This window comes from Manis javanica, chromosome 16 (genome assembly GCF_040802235.1).
Source record: "Manis javanica isolate MJ-LG chromosome 16, MJ_LKY, whole genome shotgun sequence".
Lineage (NCBI taxonomy): Eukaryota > Metazoa > Chordata > Mammalia > Pholidota > Manidae > Manis > Manis javanica.
In genome coordinates this window covers 55,638,938-55,655,365 of record NC_133171.1, presented here as the reverse complement: position 1 = coordinate 55,655,365, position 16,428 = coordinate 55,638,938, and the positions used below count along the sequence as shown (strand labels likewise).

Genomic DNA, 16,428 nt, shown 5'->3' with positions numbered 1-16,428 from the left:
ACAGGATCAAGGACTCTCTTGTCCCCTCTTGGCATGGGCTGGGAGCTCTGTCCTTTTACTTTATCTCTAAATAAAAGCCTGTACCTTGCTCTCCTAAACAAACAAACAAAAAACAAAACAGGATCATGCTTGGCACTTGGTAGAGCCATCACCTCCCAGGGAGGTAGAGGTAGACCGACAGGAGATATTTGGGAGGTCAGGCAGGGTGTAGTCAGAGTGGAAGTTCGGAGGCAGGGCTTAGGGCCCAGATGATGAGCATGGGTGCGCAGGTACATTTCCTGAGAGCTCAGGAAGGGCTGGGTGAGCGAATGCACTGAGCCAGCGTGGGAGCGCGGCTTTGCAGTAGATGGCCTCCAATGGCAAGCTGTGTTTCTTCCACCCAACATGCCCAGTGGGCACCAAGCAGGGACTCCCAGAATTGAGGAGGGCCTCTCAGAATCTCAGCCTCCCACTGGGAGGTCATGGAGGAGGTGGTGGGACCTTTAGAACCTGGTCCCCAGAATTGGGAACATTTTACAATCATTACTTTTGGGTAGGATGTATGGTGTTTTGAGGATAATCCCTTAAACCAGGTGGTTAACGAGGAAGAAACACAACTTTTATCTTTGAAAAACCCACCCCCAAACTATCACCGCTTCAATATCTCTGATATACATTCCCTCCATAACCTACCCCTGTACTATGCATACACTTCCACCCTGCCTCTTCTCCCGTCTCTCTCTCCCTGTGTGTCAGTTATTTGTGCCCTTATTCCCTGCAGATAGGCTGGGGTGCCCTTGTTCCATTACCCTGTCATGGCCTGGTCTTCCTGACCACTCTCAAGTTTGGCAGCCTATGCCTGTTCCACCACCTCCTAGCAGGACACCTTCCAGGGCCCCCATGCTGCTCTGGGTCCATCTCCCCGAGTCCCATTTGCAGAGCTCTTCCTGACCTGGCCTCTCAAACATGCCCTGGTTCTCTTTGCACAGTCCAGAGCTCTGGCTGCCTGGCCAGGAGGCTCAGGTACCTTGGCTTCTTCCAGGATTCAGGGTGGTCCTCACAGCCCTGAGCCAAGGGCCATGGGAAGTAAGAGATGTAGGTCTTGCTCCAGGAGCTCTCCAGTCCTCATAAGCAGAAACCACTTCCTCTCCCCCTTGGGTTTCTGGGAAGATGTTGGGGAAGAAGGACAAACAACCAGAGGAAGGAAGAGGCATGCCTCTGCCTGTCTGTGACACACAGCTTGCAAACTGCAGAATTGCAGCTTTCTAATAAGCATTATTGTAACTTAAGATGATGTTTACCCAGTACTTCCAAGTTCCATGAACTTTCTCTATATTAACTCCTTTGTTCCTCTCTGTGACTCTCTGAAATGGACACTCTTGTCATCTCCATTTTACAGAGGAGGAAACTGAGGCAGAGCTGGGATTTGAGACCAGGACTCCAATTTGAACTCAAGCTACATGGCTCCTGGGTCGCACTCTTACCCCATTCCTGTTGTTCCTGAGCACCAGAAGGCCAATTTGGTGGTCATCCAATGCCCTCACCTTTGAGCCCAGAAAGGAGATCAGTTGCCTTCCCTGACATGCCCGATGATGGCTGCCTCCCAGTCCTGCCCTGCTCTGCCTGCCCCTCGGCTGCTGTTGTGCTCACTCTGTTGTATTCTAGTTCTCTTACCTTTCTTACCTCAGCTAGTTGTTGTCAGGGTCTGGGGCCTGCCCTGCACACAGCAGGTGCTCATCAAATGCCTGTTGAATGAAAAGAGAGGATGGCATTGCCATGGGCAGTGGCACCCAAATGACCAAATACCTGGCAGGCCTCCAGGGCCCCGAGGGAGGATGAGGAAGGTACCACCAAGAGGTGGGAACGATCTGAGGTGACTAGTCACAAGACTCGGTGGTGGAGGCAGACTTTGAGATCCAAAGGTGATGTCATTGGAGACATTCCGAGCCTGGCAGAGGAGGCAGACATACAAGCCACAGAAACAACACTGCTTACACAAAGAGCCACAAAACGAGCACGTGCACAGGCCACACAGACTGGAGGAGGAAGGGCTGGAAACCCTCCCTGCCCAGCATCTGCGCCGGTCTCTACAGAGGGTTTTTACATGTTACCTCGTCTTCTCCCAACAACTGGGGATATGCATGTATGGCCCCCACCATGCCTCCAGGAGCAGCAGATCCCACCCAGCCCCTCCAGCCATTGGGGCTGAGGATGCCCAGGCAGCTTGGATCACTCACTTCACAGAACCACTGAGTGCCTGCTCTGTGTCCAAGCAGCAGCACCCCGGTGGACAGAGTTTCTGTCATATGGCCCATACATTCTGGTGGGAGGCACCCAATACCGAGGAAAGGCACACAGACTGTTAGGTGACAGAGCGCTGTACCCCCGCCCCCAGCACCAGGGTACCCAGGAGATGGAGGGAGCGCACTCCCTGCTGTCTGTGGGTGGGTGGGGGTAGCTGTACTCCTTGGAATGTCTGAAGGTCGGGAGCTAAGGCTCTGGGACAGACTGGGCTGTTTCAGAAAGTAGGGACTTGTGTCACCCGCATCTTCACCAGCCCAGAAGGGAGTAGGCTTCTGCGCCCTGCTGCTGGTGTTCCCCTTCCTTTTGGACCTCTCGGCATGGGGTCTGGCTGGAGGCTTTCCTGCTATTACTTCTAGGACCCAAAGGGGTCCTGGGGGAGTGGGAGGAAGGTGTGGGGAGAGTGGAATGCGCTTTGGATGTTTACTCCCCATAGGGAAATCAAGATCTCTTGCTGACTGACCTGTATTTTAGAGAGGTAGGAACACAGGTCTGGAAAATGTTAAGTCTGAGCTCATCACCATGGCTTGGATCTCCCTAAGGGGAGTGCCATTCCACCTATAAGTCTGGGGAGAGGAAACCCCAGGGCAAAATACCTCTAAAAACCGAAATCAGTCAAAGGGAAAAATAAAGTTAAAATCCGTTTACTGCTTACAAACTGCAGTCCGGGGCCTTCTCTCTTTCCTGCTCCAGTAGAAGCAAAACTGGCCCTCCTCCTCACCTCTCAGGTACAGATAAGCCCTCCCTGGTCCAGGTAATTACCCATCCATTGATTTGGAGATGAACCTCTCTCAGGACCTGAGGATATGCAAATGCACTAAAGCCATTACTTCTTTCCACCCTCTGAATACCTGTTGATATGCAGTGTACTAAAAGCCAGGCAAAATAATCTGGAAATGTTATAATTTTACCCACACCACCCCAAGCCACTTATTCTCCCATCTGGGGATTTGGCTCCTGCCCCGAGGAGATTGCGTGTCCATCAGGAACGAGAACAGAGGATAGCATATTGGCAGGCCAGCATAGCAGAGAGGCAGGACAGGCTGCTCGGGGGTCATGCAGCCAGCACTGGGCTGGGAGTCAGGAGACTGGGGTTCTATGCAGGTCCCTTTTCCAAGGGAAGGGCTCATTTCTTAGTGTCCAAGGGAGAGATTCAGAAGAGACTCCTAGCAGTTCTTACTAAGTCATCTGACAGCACATACACCCTGAAGCTGTTGCCTTGGCCAGCTGCTTTCCTTGCTGTCACTCGACATCTGGTTCAAAATCTGTACAATTAATAGAAAAAAAGGGAAATTAAGTGTGCCTCCCAATGTGACTGATACTATGCTCTACTTAAGAAGTTTTTGACTTTCTTGAGCTATCCTTTATAGCATCTGAGATATCCTTTAGCATCTCTGGAATCCATGCAAGAACTGAATTTGGGGGAGTGGGGAGGAGGAGGTGCTCTGCAGAGGTCTGCACTTCTGCAGTTTACACAAAACACATCTCACACAGCCCCATATGGGGCCACACAGTGGAGCCTCTTAAGCCAGGAGAGCCACTTCCTGAGTAGTCTAAAGAGAGCCTGTCTGCACCCACACGCTTGCTCCCTTCCTCCCAAAATGCAACCATCCTCCCCACACCCTCTTCTCCCTAGGAAGACTCTGACTTACTTAGACAGTAAAGCTGCCATTTTGGGATCACCCCACTGTGTGTCAGGTCTGGAAATGCTCTGGAAATGTTGCCATCTTTCCAGAAAAGCTGTCATTAACCCATGTTCTAGAAGACGAAACTGTTTCTCAGAAAGGTTGACTGTCAAGCCCTTATAGTTTGTAAGCGGCTGAGCCAAGGGCTGTGTGATCCAGAAACGAGGGCGCGCCCTGTCCCCTTTGCTGCCCCATGGTCTCTGGTCACTGCCCTGGCCCCCAGCCAGCAGAATGTGTAACCACCTGAATGTTTTCTGTCTGTAGACCTCTCCGGGAGCTCTTCACCACCCTCACTGCTGGACCAGCTGCAGATGGGCTGTGACGGGACCTCGTGTGGCAGCCTCAGCATGGAGTGCCGTGTGTGTGGGGACAAGGCGTCAGGCTTCCACTACGGCGTTCACGCGTGTGAGGGATGCAAGGTATGGACAGGGGCGGGGGAGTGGGTGGCTGGCCCTAGGGGCTGTGGTCACATGGTGAGTTGACCTCCAGAAAGGCTTTCCCTGCCACCGGTTGGAGGGGGTGGGGTGGGACCCTGCCTATGGAATGCCCTCTCAGATGCAGGCAGACCCGGGGTCCTTTCCAGGCCTCAGCTCTGGGTCCTGCTGGAGGGCAGATTTCTCTTGTCCTAGGTGCCCTCCTAGGCACGTGCTCTGACCCAGCCTCTCACCTGGGCTCTCTGGGCTGCTGGCACCCCCTGGGGACATGGCTTCAGAAGACAGGCAGCACAGAAAGGGTCCCTCCTAACTGCACAGCCTTCAGAATTTCACAGATTACTTTACTAAACCACTAACTAGAAAGCCAGGTATATTTATGAAGTAATCAAGTTAGCCAAGATTCAATTTTATGTTAACCAAAGAAGTATTTAAAATAAATATGATGTATTATTTTAATTACTTCAAAAGTTTCAGAGTTGTTTACTTTCCTTCCTCTCCCCTCTAAAAAAATTTTTCACTATTACTTCCAGTTGCAGGAATGAATCTCTACCCCATCGCTCATAATTGGGCGCCCTGGTGCAACCTAGGGGCAGAGCGGGATTCTCAACTTCTCCCTCCCTGTGGCTTTTCCTCACCTGTCCCTTGTCCCACAGGGCTTCTTCCGCCGGACGGTCCGCATGAAGCTGGAGTATGAGAAGTGTGAGCGGAGCTGCAAGATCCAGAAGAAGAATCGCAACAAGTGCCAGTACTGCCGCTTCCAGAAATGCCTGGCGCTGGGCATGTCACATAATGGTGAGAGCTGGCTTGGGTGAGGCACAGGGGCTGCTGGCCCCACACAGCCTGGAGCAGGTTTCAGGGAGCCCAGGAAGGGGGTTCCTTCAGAGCAGTGCCCGGCACACCATGAGCGCTACATGAATGTCAGCTGTTGTTCACCTGGCTGATCTGCACCCTGAGTCTTGGTGCCAGCACAAGCTGGCCTACCGTCTGCCTTTCCCACACTGCCCAGTATCACCGTGAATCCCAGGCCAGGGGCAGCCATCACTGCTCTGTTCCCTAGGTTCACCCTCTCTGGCCCAGAAGGAAACCAGAAGTTGCCCACAGCTTCAGTGGTACTGGAAACACCACTCCTGGAAACTCAAGCTTATCTCATATCAGCTGACACACTATGAAAAGCCACTGCCAAGGCTTAGGGTCCCTTTAGCCCTTCTTGGTTATTGAGGGTGAGCAGGAACCAGTAAATGATCGCATGTGTCAGCTGCCAGCAGCCAGGCGGGAGTTTCCTGGAGGTCAGCTACTCCCCAGAGACAGAGCCCGCCCTCCCCTGTGCTGCAGGCCCCCTGCAGAACCTTGTCTTCTGACCCTGTAGAATAAGATTTTGCAGAGCCCACCTGCCCCTCTTTACCCGTCTGGGTCAGACTCCCAGAGGACAGGGGAGAGCCCCGGTTATCTGTCTCCACCACAGATACCCTAACTGTCTTGTGTCTTAGAAGCGGGGCAGGACCTGAGCTGTCTGCCTGCAGCTTTTCCTAGGTGATGGAGTCTGGCAGGTCTAGGGTTTGATCCCTCCCTCAATTTGTATCTGCCTATACCCATTCCTTGGGTGGGATAAGAGGATTTCCTAGATCTCAGGGCCGACTGAATTCTTCCCTTCGCTTTCTCTCTGAGAGAAGCCAGATTCATATCCTGTTCCATTACTAATGGCTATGGTTTCTGTGTGCTTACTGTGTGAGTATTCTTACTTAATTGTTCTGACAATCTGAGGAGATGTAAGTTGTAGTCTCATTTGTCTTATGAAGAAAGATGGTGAAATAGCCTGTCTGAAGTCACATGGCTAGTAAGCTGCCAAGCTGGAACTCAAGTTCAGGCTGTCTCCCCACCACCGCACCGTACCACCTCCCAGCCAGAGCAGCTCAGTCACTCTGTGATTAGGGCCCTTTTATGTGGGGCTCTGTGAAAAGACAGAATCCCCTGTCCGCTGGAGCTTACATTCTGTAGGGGTTCCCCAACATTCCAACTTGCTGGTCTAGAACTCGTAGGGGACTGGGCTCAAAGGTTGTCTCCATCTTTGGCTTGTGTGTCTGTATAGGGACAAGAAGGTTAGAGATGCTGGCCCCTGCCTGGCTCCTTGATGACTGTCCCCCATTCCCACGCAGCCATCCGCTTTGGCAGGATGCCAGAGGCTGAGAAGAGGAAGCTGGTGGCAGGGCTGACAGCAAGTGAGGAAAATCAGCATAACCCACAGGTGGCTGACCTGAAGGCCTTCTCCAAGCACATCTACAATGCCTACCTGAAAAACTTCAACATGACCAAAAAGAAGGCCCGCAGCATCCTCACCGGCAAGGCCAGCCATACGGCGGTGAGTGTCGCTGCTCGGCCTGGCAGCACCCCAGGCTCTGGGCTCTGCTGCCACCAGCCTGACTCCTGGGAGAAGCAGGCCTCCTCCCTCCCCTCACTTCATGGTACAGGCAGGGGGTATGGGGAGCACATGGGCGGGGGTCCCCCAAAGCCTGGCCTCTAACAGGGCCTGGTTTTCAGCCCTTTGTGATCCACGACATCGAGACATTGTGGCAGGCCGAGAAGGGCCTGGTGTGGAAGCAGCTGGTGAATGGCCTACCACCCTACAAGGAGATCAGCGTGCATGTTTTCTACCGCTGCCAGTGCACCACAGTAGAGACTGTGCGTGAGCTCACTGAGTTCGCCAAGAGCATCCCCAGCTTCAGCAACCTCTTCCTCAACGACCAGGTGACCCTTCTCAAGTATGGCGTACATGAGGCCATCTTTGCCATGCTGGCCTCCATCGTCAACAAAGACGGGCTGCTGGTGGCCAACGGCACAGGTTTTGTCACTCGTGAGTTCCTGCGCAGCCTCCGAAAGCCCTTCAGTGACATCATCGAGCCCAAGTTTGAGTTTGCTGTCAAATTCAATGCCCTGGAACTCGATGACAGTGACCTGGCGCTCTTCATTGCAGCCATCATTCTGTGCGGAGGTAAGTGCGGGTCAGCAGGTGGGCTGGGACTGGGCCCTCACTGCAGGGCACCAGGCCTGAGCTCAGACAGCGTGGGGAAGAGCCACATGATGATGGCAGATCATGCAAGGCACTAACTGTCCAGAGAAGACCAGCTCTGTCTCACATAGATAGAGATGTGGTAGGAAGACTGAAAGGAAATACACCAACTCCTATCCAACGCTGATAGGAATTATTTTTGGTGGTGGAGAAATTTTCTCTATCTTACCTACATTTTCATATTCTGACACAACAATCATGTTAACAGTGGTGTAGACCTTACTTCATGCTGGGCCCTATTCTAGTCTTTTCCTAGATTATAACTCATTTGGTCCTCACAACAATGCTGTGTGGAAGGTACTTTGTTACCTTCATTTTATAGATGAGGAAACAAGTCCAGGGAGGCGGAGTAACCTGTCCCAAGCCCCATTGCTAGTTTTGTAGTAGAGACACTATCTGAATCCAGGCAGTGAGTCTTTTAACCACAATACTATACTGCCTGGACTGGAAGAAAAAAGAAAAGGCACAAAGGCGGTGGGCCAGGACACAGGAGGGGGTAGTGGGACATTCAGTAAGGAGTCACTGACAGGACAGGGCTTGGGTCTGTCATAGGAATCCTCCTTCCTCTGGGCAAAGTCACCCATGCAGGGTGGAGGTGGGGGAGCTCCTCTGCCTGCAGAGACCCCAAGCACACCTGCTACCTCCCACAACTCTTCCCTCTGTCCCCACAGACCGGCCAGGCCTCATGAACATACCACAGGTAGAGGCCATCCAGGACACCATCCTGCGTGCCCTCGAGTTCCACCTACAGGCCAACCACCCTGACGCCCAGTACCTCTTCCCCAAGCTGCTGCAGAAGATGGCTGACCTGCGGCAGCTGGTCACTGAGCATGCCCAGATGATGCAGCGCATCAAGAAGACTGAGACTGAGACCTCGCTGCACCCCCTGCTCCAGGAGATCTACAAGGACATGTATTGAGGGGTGCACCCAGGGCCTCCCAGCAGACCTCCAAGGAGCCAAGAATCAGGGGCAGGCGGACAGAGCTGGACAGGCACCATCCACAGGAGTTTTCCGTTGACCAGCCCCTGAGTCTCGGCCCCAACCCAGAGCAGGGGGATCGCACACTCGTGCACTCAGAGACGTGGTCTCTGGCTCCCTGTAGCCCCTTCCTTTGCTTCCCTCTTTCTCAGTTTCTCTTCTGATTTCTTTGAATTTTCTCTTCCTTTCTCTTATGTTTCCCTCTTCTTTTTTGCCTTCCCTTCTCTCTCCCTGTCCCTATGTCTGTCCCTCTTTCTCTTTCTGTGAGACAGTTTGTATTATTTCACCAGCAGCATAGAACAGGACTTCTGCTTTTGTACACATAGGCCCCTGTCCCCCGCCACTGCCCCTGGAGCAGGAGGGAGTGGGACCTGCCCTCCACACCAACAGTCACCTGCAAGGGCAGGGGCCTCAGTTCTGCTTCAGTCTTCACAGCAAAGGACTAGAGCCTTCCAAAGAAACACTATAATCTGTCTGGGCCCAGCTTCCTGGGGAAGCCAAGCAGGGCCTGGGCTGACTGTAGCTGGGTCTGTGCCCCATGGGCCAGGATGTCTCCTTCAGACTCTGGCTACCCTTCCAAGGCTGAGGCTGGCATGCCCTTTCCCAGCCTCCCCTGCTCCAGCAGCATGCCCCAGCCCCAGTGAAAGCCAACACCCTGTATGTTCTTTTAGTCACTGGTCTTCCAGGCCAGTATTTCTCATGGCCCCCTATGCTGGCCGCTGGGGGACACCCCCCAGCCTGGAAGGAGGTGGGGTTCCTCCAGGTAGGGACCCCCACTTCCCCACTGAACAGGAGTGAACCACAGGGAGGTGGAGTTTGGCAAGGAAGGCAGTGAATAGTGCCCTCAATTCTGACCCCAGGCCATGGGGTTGGCCCCCCATGCAGCCTACACCACTCTGGCAACTGCCAAGCCCTGCCTGTTGTGCTTCACTACCACACTCCCATCTCCACCTAGTGCCAGGGCAAGGCTGCAAGCACAACCTTTCTCTGTCCAGGGAACACTGGCACTGGCTTCAGCCTAGCTGGAGCTCACCACCCACCATACACTCCCTGGAGCTGCCACTCAGCACACCCTACAAGCACTGCGGTCACTTTACCTGCAGGGTCCATACCCCTTATTCCCCACTCATGATGCAGGAACCCCGGAGGGGCCCCCAGGGGGATGGGCAGAGCTGAGCCCTTGTTCCAAAGCCTGGGCCAGGTTCCTTGGTGGGCAGGAACGTCTGCTGAGTCAGCTCAGCCGGGGGAGGCGCCAGGGACAAACTAATCCTGCTCATTGTGACATCCATTTGTCCCAACAGCTCCGCGGCCCTCCCCTTCCCCTGTATTCAGCCCAGCCGGTCACCTGGAGCTCTTCTGCACAGCCTCTGGTGACTGGGCCTGGGCCAGGCCTGGTCCCACTCCCACTCCTCTGGCCCCGCCCCTACGCTCCTCCTAGGTGAAGGGCACTCCTCAGCCTGGCTGAAGCACAGCTAGGAGTGCTTTGTCTGAGCAGGAAGGCAGAAAGCCCACCCAGGCTGCTTTTCCAGGGAGGAAGCTGGGGTGAGGGACTGGATAGGGTCTCTGAGAAAGGTGGCAGAAGGCCTGGCGTTAGAGCCCCAGCTTCCTGGGTCCTGTCCGGTCCTCTTTCCCAAGGGGCCTTTACAGCTGCTCCTGCCAGCACTGTGGCCTCCAGGCCCCAGGACCAGTCTCTGTTGACTGTCCCCTCCCACCCGCCGCTGGCCTGGGATGTGGGTGGGGGTGCCCCCCTCAGGCCAGAGCTGTGAAGGAGGAGATGCTCTTCCTGACTCCCCTCCCCCGCCCCATCCCCCAGTTCACCCCATCCCCCACCTGGGTCTGGTGCTGAGGATACAGCTCTTCTCAGTGTCTGAAGAATCCCTGAAACTGAAATGTATATTTTTGCTAGAAGCCCCAGCTTCCTGTGTTTTTAATATAAATAGTGTACACAGACTGATGAAACTATAAATAAATGGAAATTAAATATTTAAGAGTTGATTTAAGCGATTCAGTTCTTTACATATTTTTCATGGGGCCTGATCGGATTCCTCCCTGTCCCTCTCCAGTGCACGGAAGGGAACCAGACAGACGAGACTTTGGGGTGCTGGCCGGGAGGGCTGATTCTAGCTTGCTTTCTGAAAACTGCTGTCTTTTTTCCTCACCTCCTGCTCTGCTCACTACTGGTCAGCCAGCAAGGGTTGTGAAGGACTGAGAAGATGCTGTCCCTACCCTGCAGGGAAAATTTGGGGAGCAGAAAGCATACACACACTCTGAAAAGGATGCCATGGCCCAAACCAGGGTTGGGGGGCCAGGGTGAGGTGGTTGGGAGGCACTCGGTAGGGATCTGGAGAAGGCAACTCCCCTGGGCCTTGAGCGGTGTATGAGACTCAAAACGCCAAAGCCTGTCATTCATGATGCATTTTTTGCCATTCGCACGGGACATGAGGGCTCCTCTCTCCTTAGCCAGCACCCCAGTTTTCTCCTTTACTTCCAGGGGCGCCACCTTCCCAGAGGCTCCCAGGGAGTGCAGCCCTCAGCAGCCAGTGGGCTTGGCTGCAGTACGAGGCAAGCTCAGAGTATGTTCCGGTGCTTTTCTAGCCAGGTAAGCAATTACCACTAAAAAATTTTTAAATGTGGAATTTACTTAAGGGAATTACTACAAAAGTATTGAAAGAACTGAAAGATGAAAAGGGGGGAAGTTGAGGTCATCAGACATAAGTGACGGCGGGAAGACACCCTCAGGCTTGGCTAGGAAATGGTATTGTCCAAAGGCCACCACCACCAGAATACTCACCGACACTGAGGAAACCTGGGAGGCCAAAGCCACCTGCCTATTTATAGGACCGGAGTCACACACACTGTGCAGTGGGGGCTGCCAGGGTGCCGGCAGTTGTCACCACTGCTACTGCCCCTGGGAACCTCACCATGTGAGCAAAAAGCCTGGAACTCAAACTCGGTTGCTCCTGCCAGAAAGAACCAGCAGAGTTTGGGGGATGGAGAGGTGATTCCTCACCTCCTGTCTTCTCATCTATTTGCTGTACTTCCCATTGAAAAAGCAACTCTATGGGAATCTAGGAAATGTAGATGCAGACTTTCAGTCCCTGCAATATGGGGGAGCAAATGGAAGAGTAGTCATGGAGCCAAGAGCCAGCAAATAACTAGCACAAAGTACAAATGCCAGCCTGAGGCAGTGAGCAGACTCGCAGTGTAAGGTGCCCAAGTCTGACACTTGCTATCTGGTTTCCACTTTTACTAGCCAGCCAGGCAGAGCAATTGGAACTGTCAACTCCCATGCAGTTCATCTCAGCTAGGAGAGTGACAGTTGCAGCAGAATAGGAAGAAAAGAGGAATGCTTGGAACAGGAGCATCTCTTACATGGTGAACTAATTCTTACATAGTGAATAAGTTCTTACATGGTGAACAGTACAAGGGCATTCATCACAGAAACTTTCGGTTTTGATCACACATTATAAACAATCAGGTCAAATATGAATATTCGTTTGATTTTTATACTTGATTTATATGTGGATCCCACATTTCTCCCTTTATTATTATTATTATTATTTTTAATAAAATGCTGAAGTGGTAGGTAGATGCAAGATAAAGGTAGAAAACATAGTTGAGTGTTGTAAGAGAGCAATTGTAGATGATCAGGTGAGTGTCTGTAGACTATGTGTTAATCCGAGCTAGACAAGGGCAATAATACATCCACGGATGCAGAAGATTTCTCTCAAAACGGGGGGTGAGGTTCTAAGCTTCACCACTGTTGATCCCCAATTAACAATTTGCTTTTTAAGGAAGAAAAAATATTTTCACAGAAATACATGGAACTTCCAGATAAAAGAAAAAAATTCAATGAGTTAACAGATTAGACACAGCCAGAGATCACTTTTGCACCTCAAGAAAGATCTGTAGAAATTATCCAGAAAACAGGGAAACCAAGTTAGAAGATGTGGACAGGAATTGTTATTAGAAATTCTCACTTAACGGCAGAAGGAAGTTGTCTTATCAGTGGGTTTCAGCCCCGGGCAAGTTCACTATGGATTCAATGTGACCGAAGAAATGACAGTAAAACTTTCTTGGGGTGAAAGGGTTATACCCAACTTTATTTCGACAGTGGCAGGTCAATCACTAAACTCCCGTTGACTTCAGAGCGAGTCTGCATGCAGCAAGCCGTTCTCTGCCTCTGGCCTCTCTGCCCGCACAGCTGCCCCAGTCGCTGACCTTGCTGCTGCCACCACTCCAGCCTCTGCTCTGCTCTCCTGCAGCCTTACAGCCATGCCATGGTGTCACCCAGAGCACTGGGTAGGGCTCTTTATATAGAGTCAATGGCAACGTATTGCCCACATATGTGTAGTGAGTGAGCCAACCAGGGCCAGGTGAGAATCCTGGCCACAGGAACTTTCATTTTATTCACATAAGTAGAAGCTGGTATAATCAGCTTGAAAAACACTTTGGCTAAACCTAGTAAAGTTCATATATGCCTGTGGAAACTGGGGGGCATCATCCAGGTTTCCCCTGCAGAACCCAGACATTAATTATTATGGCTGCTGGGAGATGCACTGCTGAGCTCACAGCTGAGTTCCTCTCAGGAAATTGCTCTTACTGAAATTGCCCTTGCCCAGGATAGGCACAGTCCTCCTGAGGGGCAACCTGTTGCCGACAGAGTTATAAGACCAAGCCTCCTCGCCTGAGTTTGGGACAGCTTGAAGGATAATTCCAGCTCTGGAGCTGACGCATCTGTTGTAATTACATTACAGTTTAACTTCCCTCTCTACTCAATTCTGCTTCCTTCAGTTCCTTGCAGGTGTGCTTCCAAAGAGCACTCCTCAGTCCATGTCCTGAAAGTAAACCTCCAGATCTATTTCCTGAAGAAGCCAACCTGACACGGTACCGTAGAGTGAAACCTACCAATTTATACCAAGACTTGTATACATGTTTGCCACACCAACAGCAAAAACATGGAAACAATACAGTGTGTATTAATAGGTAAACAGATCAACTTGATATTTTTCAGCAATTAAAAAAAAACTAGAAGAAACATTTTTGGGAAAATATTTTATAAAATCTTGAATTAGACCTTTCAAAAGTTTACTGTATACACAGAAGTTTGTAAGTTTCATGCCATATTTCATGAAACTTAGAGTCTATAAAATGAAAAAAATCTTACCGTATACAGACTTAAATTTTTTTCTTCCTGCGGAAAATAAAATTTTTTAATTTAAATCAATCACATAAAAATATTTGTGACATAGTCAAAGGGCTAATTTCCTTACTATATAAAGAGCATCTACAAATCATTAAGGTCAACAAACTAAGAAAAATGGGCAAAGGATATGAACAGAAAAAGAAATGTCTCTTAAACACATGAAAAGATGCTTAAATCTCACTCATACTACAAGAAATATAAATTAAAATTACAATTTGATACCAGATTTTTTTTTGCAAGGCTGTGCAGAAACAGGCTCTCTCATAACATTGGTGGGAGGATAAATGGCTTAGCTCCTATAGAGGGTAGATTTTAAATAATTTTGATCCAGCAAAAGTAAAAGAAATAACAAAGATGCTCAACACCAGGTTTCCCAATCTAGTGTGTCAATTTACTGATAAATATAGGAAGTTGTTTAAATTCAGTTTAAAAATCTGTCCTTTAACTTTCAAGTGAATTCCTTGTACATCTCTTTTAACTTTCCCAAGTTATCTCCCTGTCTTGCTAATAGTTTTCAGCCCCAGAGAAGTTCACTATGGATTCAGTGAGACTGAAAAGATGACAAGGGAATGTTCTTGGGGTGAAAGGGTTATACCCAACTTTATTCCCATGGTAGCAGGTCAATCACTGGAATTCCGTCCACTCAGAGCGAGTCTGCATGCAGCAAGCTGGTCTCTGCCTCTGGGCGTCTCTGCCTGCACAGCTGTCCCAGTCTCTGTCCTTGCCGCTGCCACCACTCCAGCTTCTGCCCTCCTCTCCTGCAGCCTTGCACCCGTGCCACCATGTCACCCAGAGCACTGGGCAGAGCTCTTTATATAGAGTCAAAAACAACATATTTCCCAAGTGTATGCAGTGAGCAATCTGACCACAGCCTGGTTAGAAGTCCTGCCACAGGAGCCTTCCCTTTCTCCACACTTCCATATGGGGCAGTGCAGTCTAGTGGAGAAAGCACGGGCTTTGGAGGAATAAAATGGGAACTGAGGGAATCTTAGAAATAGAGCTAGAAGAACTTTTAGAGCTCATGGTTCCCCTTCCCCTACCGCCCAGCCTCAATGGGCCCAGCCCATTGGTCTCCCCACTGCAAGCCATGAAGCCACTAAGCGTTTATACTGCCCAAGAGAGAGGCTCTGATTGGCTGATTTGTTATACAATTTGCAGCATCCTCATTGAACAGGTAAGCCCCCTCCTGGACACGTCTCATGGTGGCCCTTGCTGAGGCATCGACACTGCATCTAATTTCTGGTGATAAGGATAGCAAGCTGGTTTCAGGGACAGACACAGACCAAGCCACAGTGACATTCTGTAGAACATCCTGGGCTTGGCAGCAGGTCCCCAGAGCCTCTTGGACCTGCCAAGTACACGGCCAGTCTGGAACAGGCCTCCCTGTACCCCTCAACTGGCTCATACCAACTCCCAGAGACTCTGAGGCTCCACAGTCCGCCCTCTGATTTCTCCACCAACCTCAGCTCAACATGCAGGATTCCCGCAGCTCTGGGTCAGAAGAGGATCCTCTCTGGCCTCTTCAGTTATAAATTCTCCTCAGACATGGTAAGTTATCTCAGGCCCCAGGACTCCTAGCTTCTCGGGTCCTTGGGCCTGGGTCCCAGGTCCTTGCAGCCGCCCTCCAAGCTACTCCGCCTCCCTGGACCCTTAGAGTCTTAAACTCTCCCCCAGTTTCCTCCAGTAATCGCCTAGGGATCCCTCAAGCCCTTCCTGCCCCACCCAACTCACATCCCTGTGGCTTGGACTGCCCAGGGGAGCCCCCAGCCTCCCAGCTGTTCGCCCACAGGCCTGGCCTGTGGGAAGGGGAGGGTCTGGCTGTGGGGCCCCTCCTCCCTTGGCCCTACCCAGAAAGGGAGGGATAAAGGTCCCACTGGAGCCTTGCTGGTTTCCCACTTGGGGCTGCAGCTGGGATGGATTCCGCGGGGCCGGACGGCCATGGCCATGGCCATGGTGGGGAGAGCAGCCCCCACTCCCAACGGCGGTGCAGGTAGGGGCCTGGGTCTCAGGGGAGCCACAAAGAAGGTGGGGGGAAATTATTTGGGTTTTGACCTGGCCACTGGAAGCCCAGTGGGTTGGGTTGCATGGGGGAGGAGGGGCTTCCTTGCCCCGACCCCAACATTAGAAGGGTCTAGAGATATCTTCCACCTCCTCATAGTCCAGAGGAGGAGACTAGGACTAAAGAGGGCAAAAGCCATAGAGAGCTGGACAGCCTAGTCAAGGCTGGTCCAGGGTCTACTTCAGGGCAGGGATTCTTGCCTTCTATCTCTTCCACCTGACAAAGGTTTCTCTGCCCAGAAACACCAAACAGCTCCCTGTGAGGGATCTGGTCTCCTGGTCAGCTTTATAGCCCCAGAACTTAGCACAATGCCAGGTGTTGATACATGTTTGAATGGAAACATTACACCATCAGAGAGACACACACAGTCTTTGGAGCAGGCTAGCTCGCTAGGCTTCCATCAGACACTAATACCCAAGCACAGATTCTTTTTGCCAACAGCTGGAAGAGATCAGTTGCCTAGAGAGAACTGAAGTCTGGGTGGAGGAGGGATTATTGTAGATTTTAGGGTCTCAGTGTGAAGGAGTTTCCCTAGGCTGGAAAGAAAGGCAGCCAGGTAGCAAGAGGGAGGCAAAACAAGAAGATGGACTTTACTAAAGGGGACTTTCAGTTCCTTCCTGAGCTCGGTGCAGGGCCAGGAAGGTGGCAGCCTAGACTATGTTTGGGTCCTCAAGTTTTAAACCCCTGGCCAGGGGCTCCTTTGGCAGGCTCTACATCCCAC

General features: G+C 51.5%; 1 protein-coding gene across 18 annotated transcripts in view; it reads left to right on the top strand.

Annotated features, from left to right (window-relative positions):
- PPARD (peroxisome proliferator activated receptor delta) overlaps window positions 1-16,428 on the top strand; it is a 117,531-nt gene that overhangs the window by 91,884 nt on the left and 9,219 nt on the right. For 12 of the 18 annotated variants that reach the window (XR_012126040.1, XR_012126041.1, XR_012126042.1 and 9 more), the window contains exons 2-5: window positions 4,230-4,384; window positions 5,053-5,191; window positions 6,553-6,755; window positions 10,934-11,041. Coding sequence is in view for 11 of the 18 variants with exons in the window: in XM_073224153.1 (XP_073080254.1) it covers window positions 4,230-4,384; window positions 5,053-5,191; window positions 6,553-6,755; window positions 10,934-11,041 (605 nt within the window). In the remaining 7 variants the exon portion in view is untranslated. Of the gene's footprint in view, window positions 1-4,229; window positions 4,385-5,052; window positions 5,192-6,552; window positions 6,756-6,934; window positions 7,386-8,134; window positions 10,431-10,933; window positions 11,042-16,428 lie in introns of those variants that run through there. The other 6 variants (XM_037015128.2, XM_017668633.3, XM_017668649.3 and 3 more) reach the window with 2 other exon arrangements.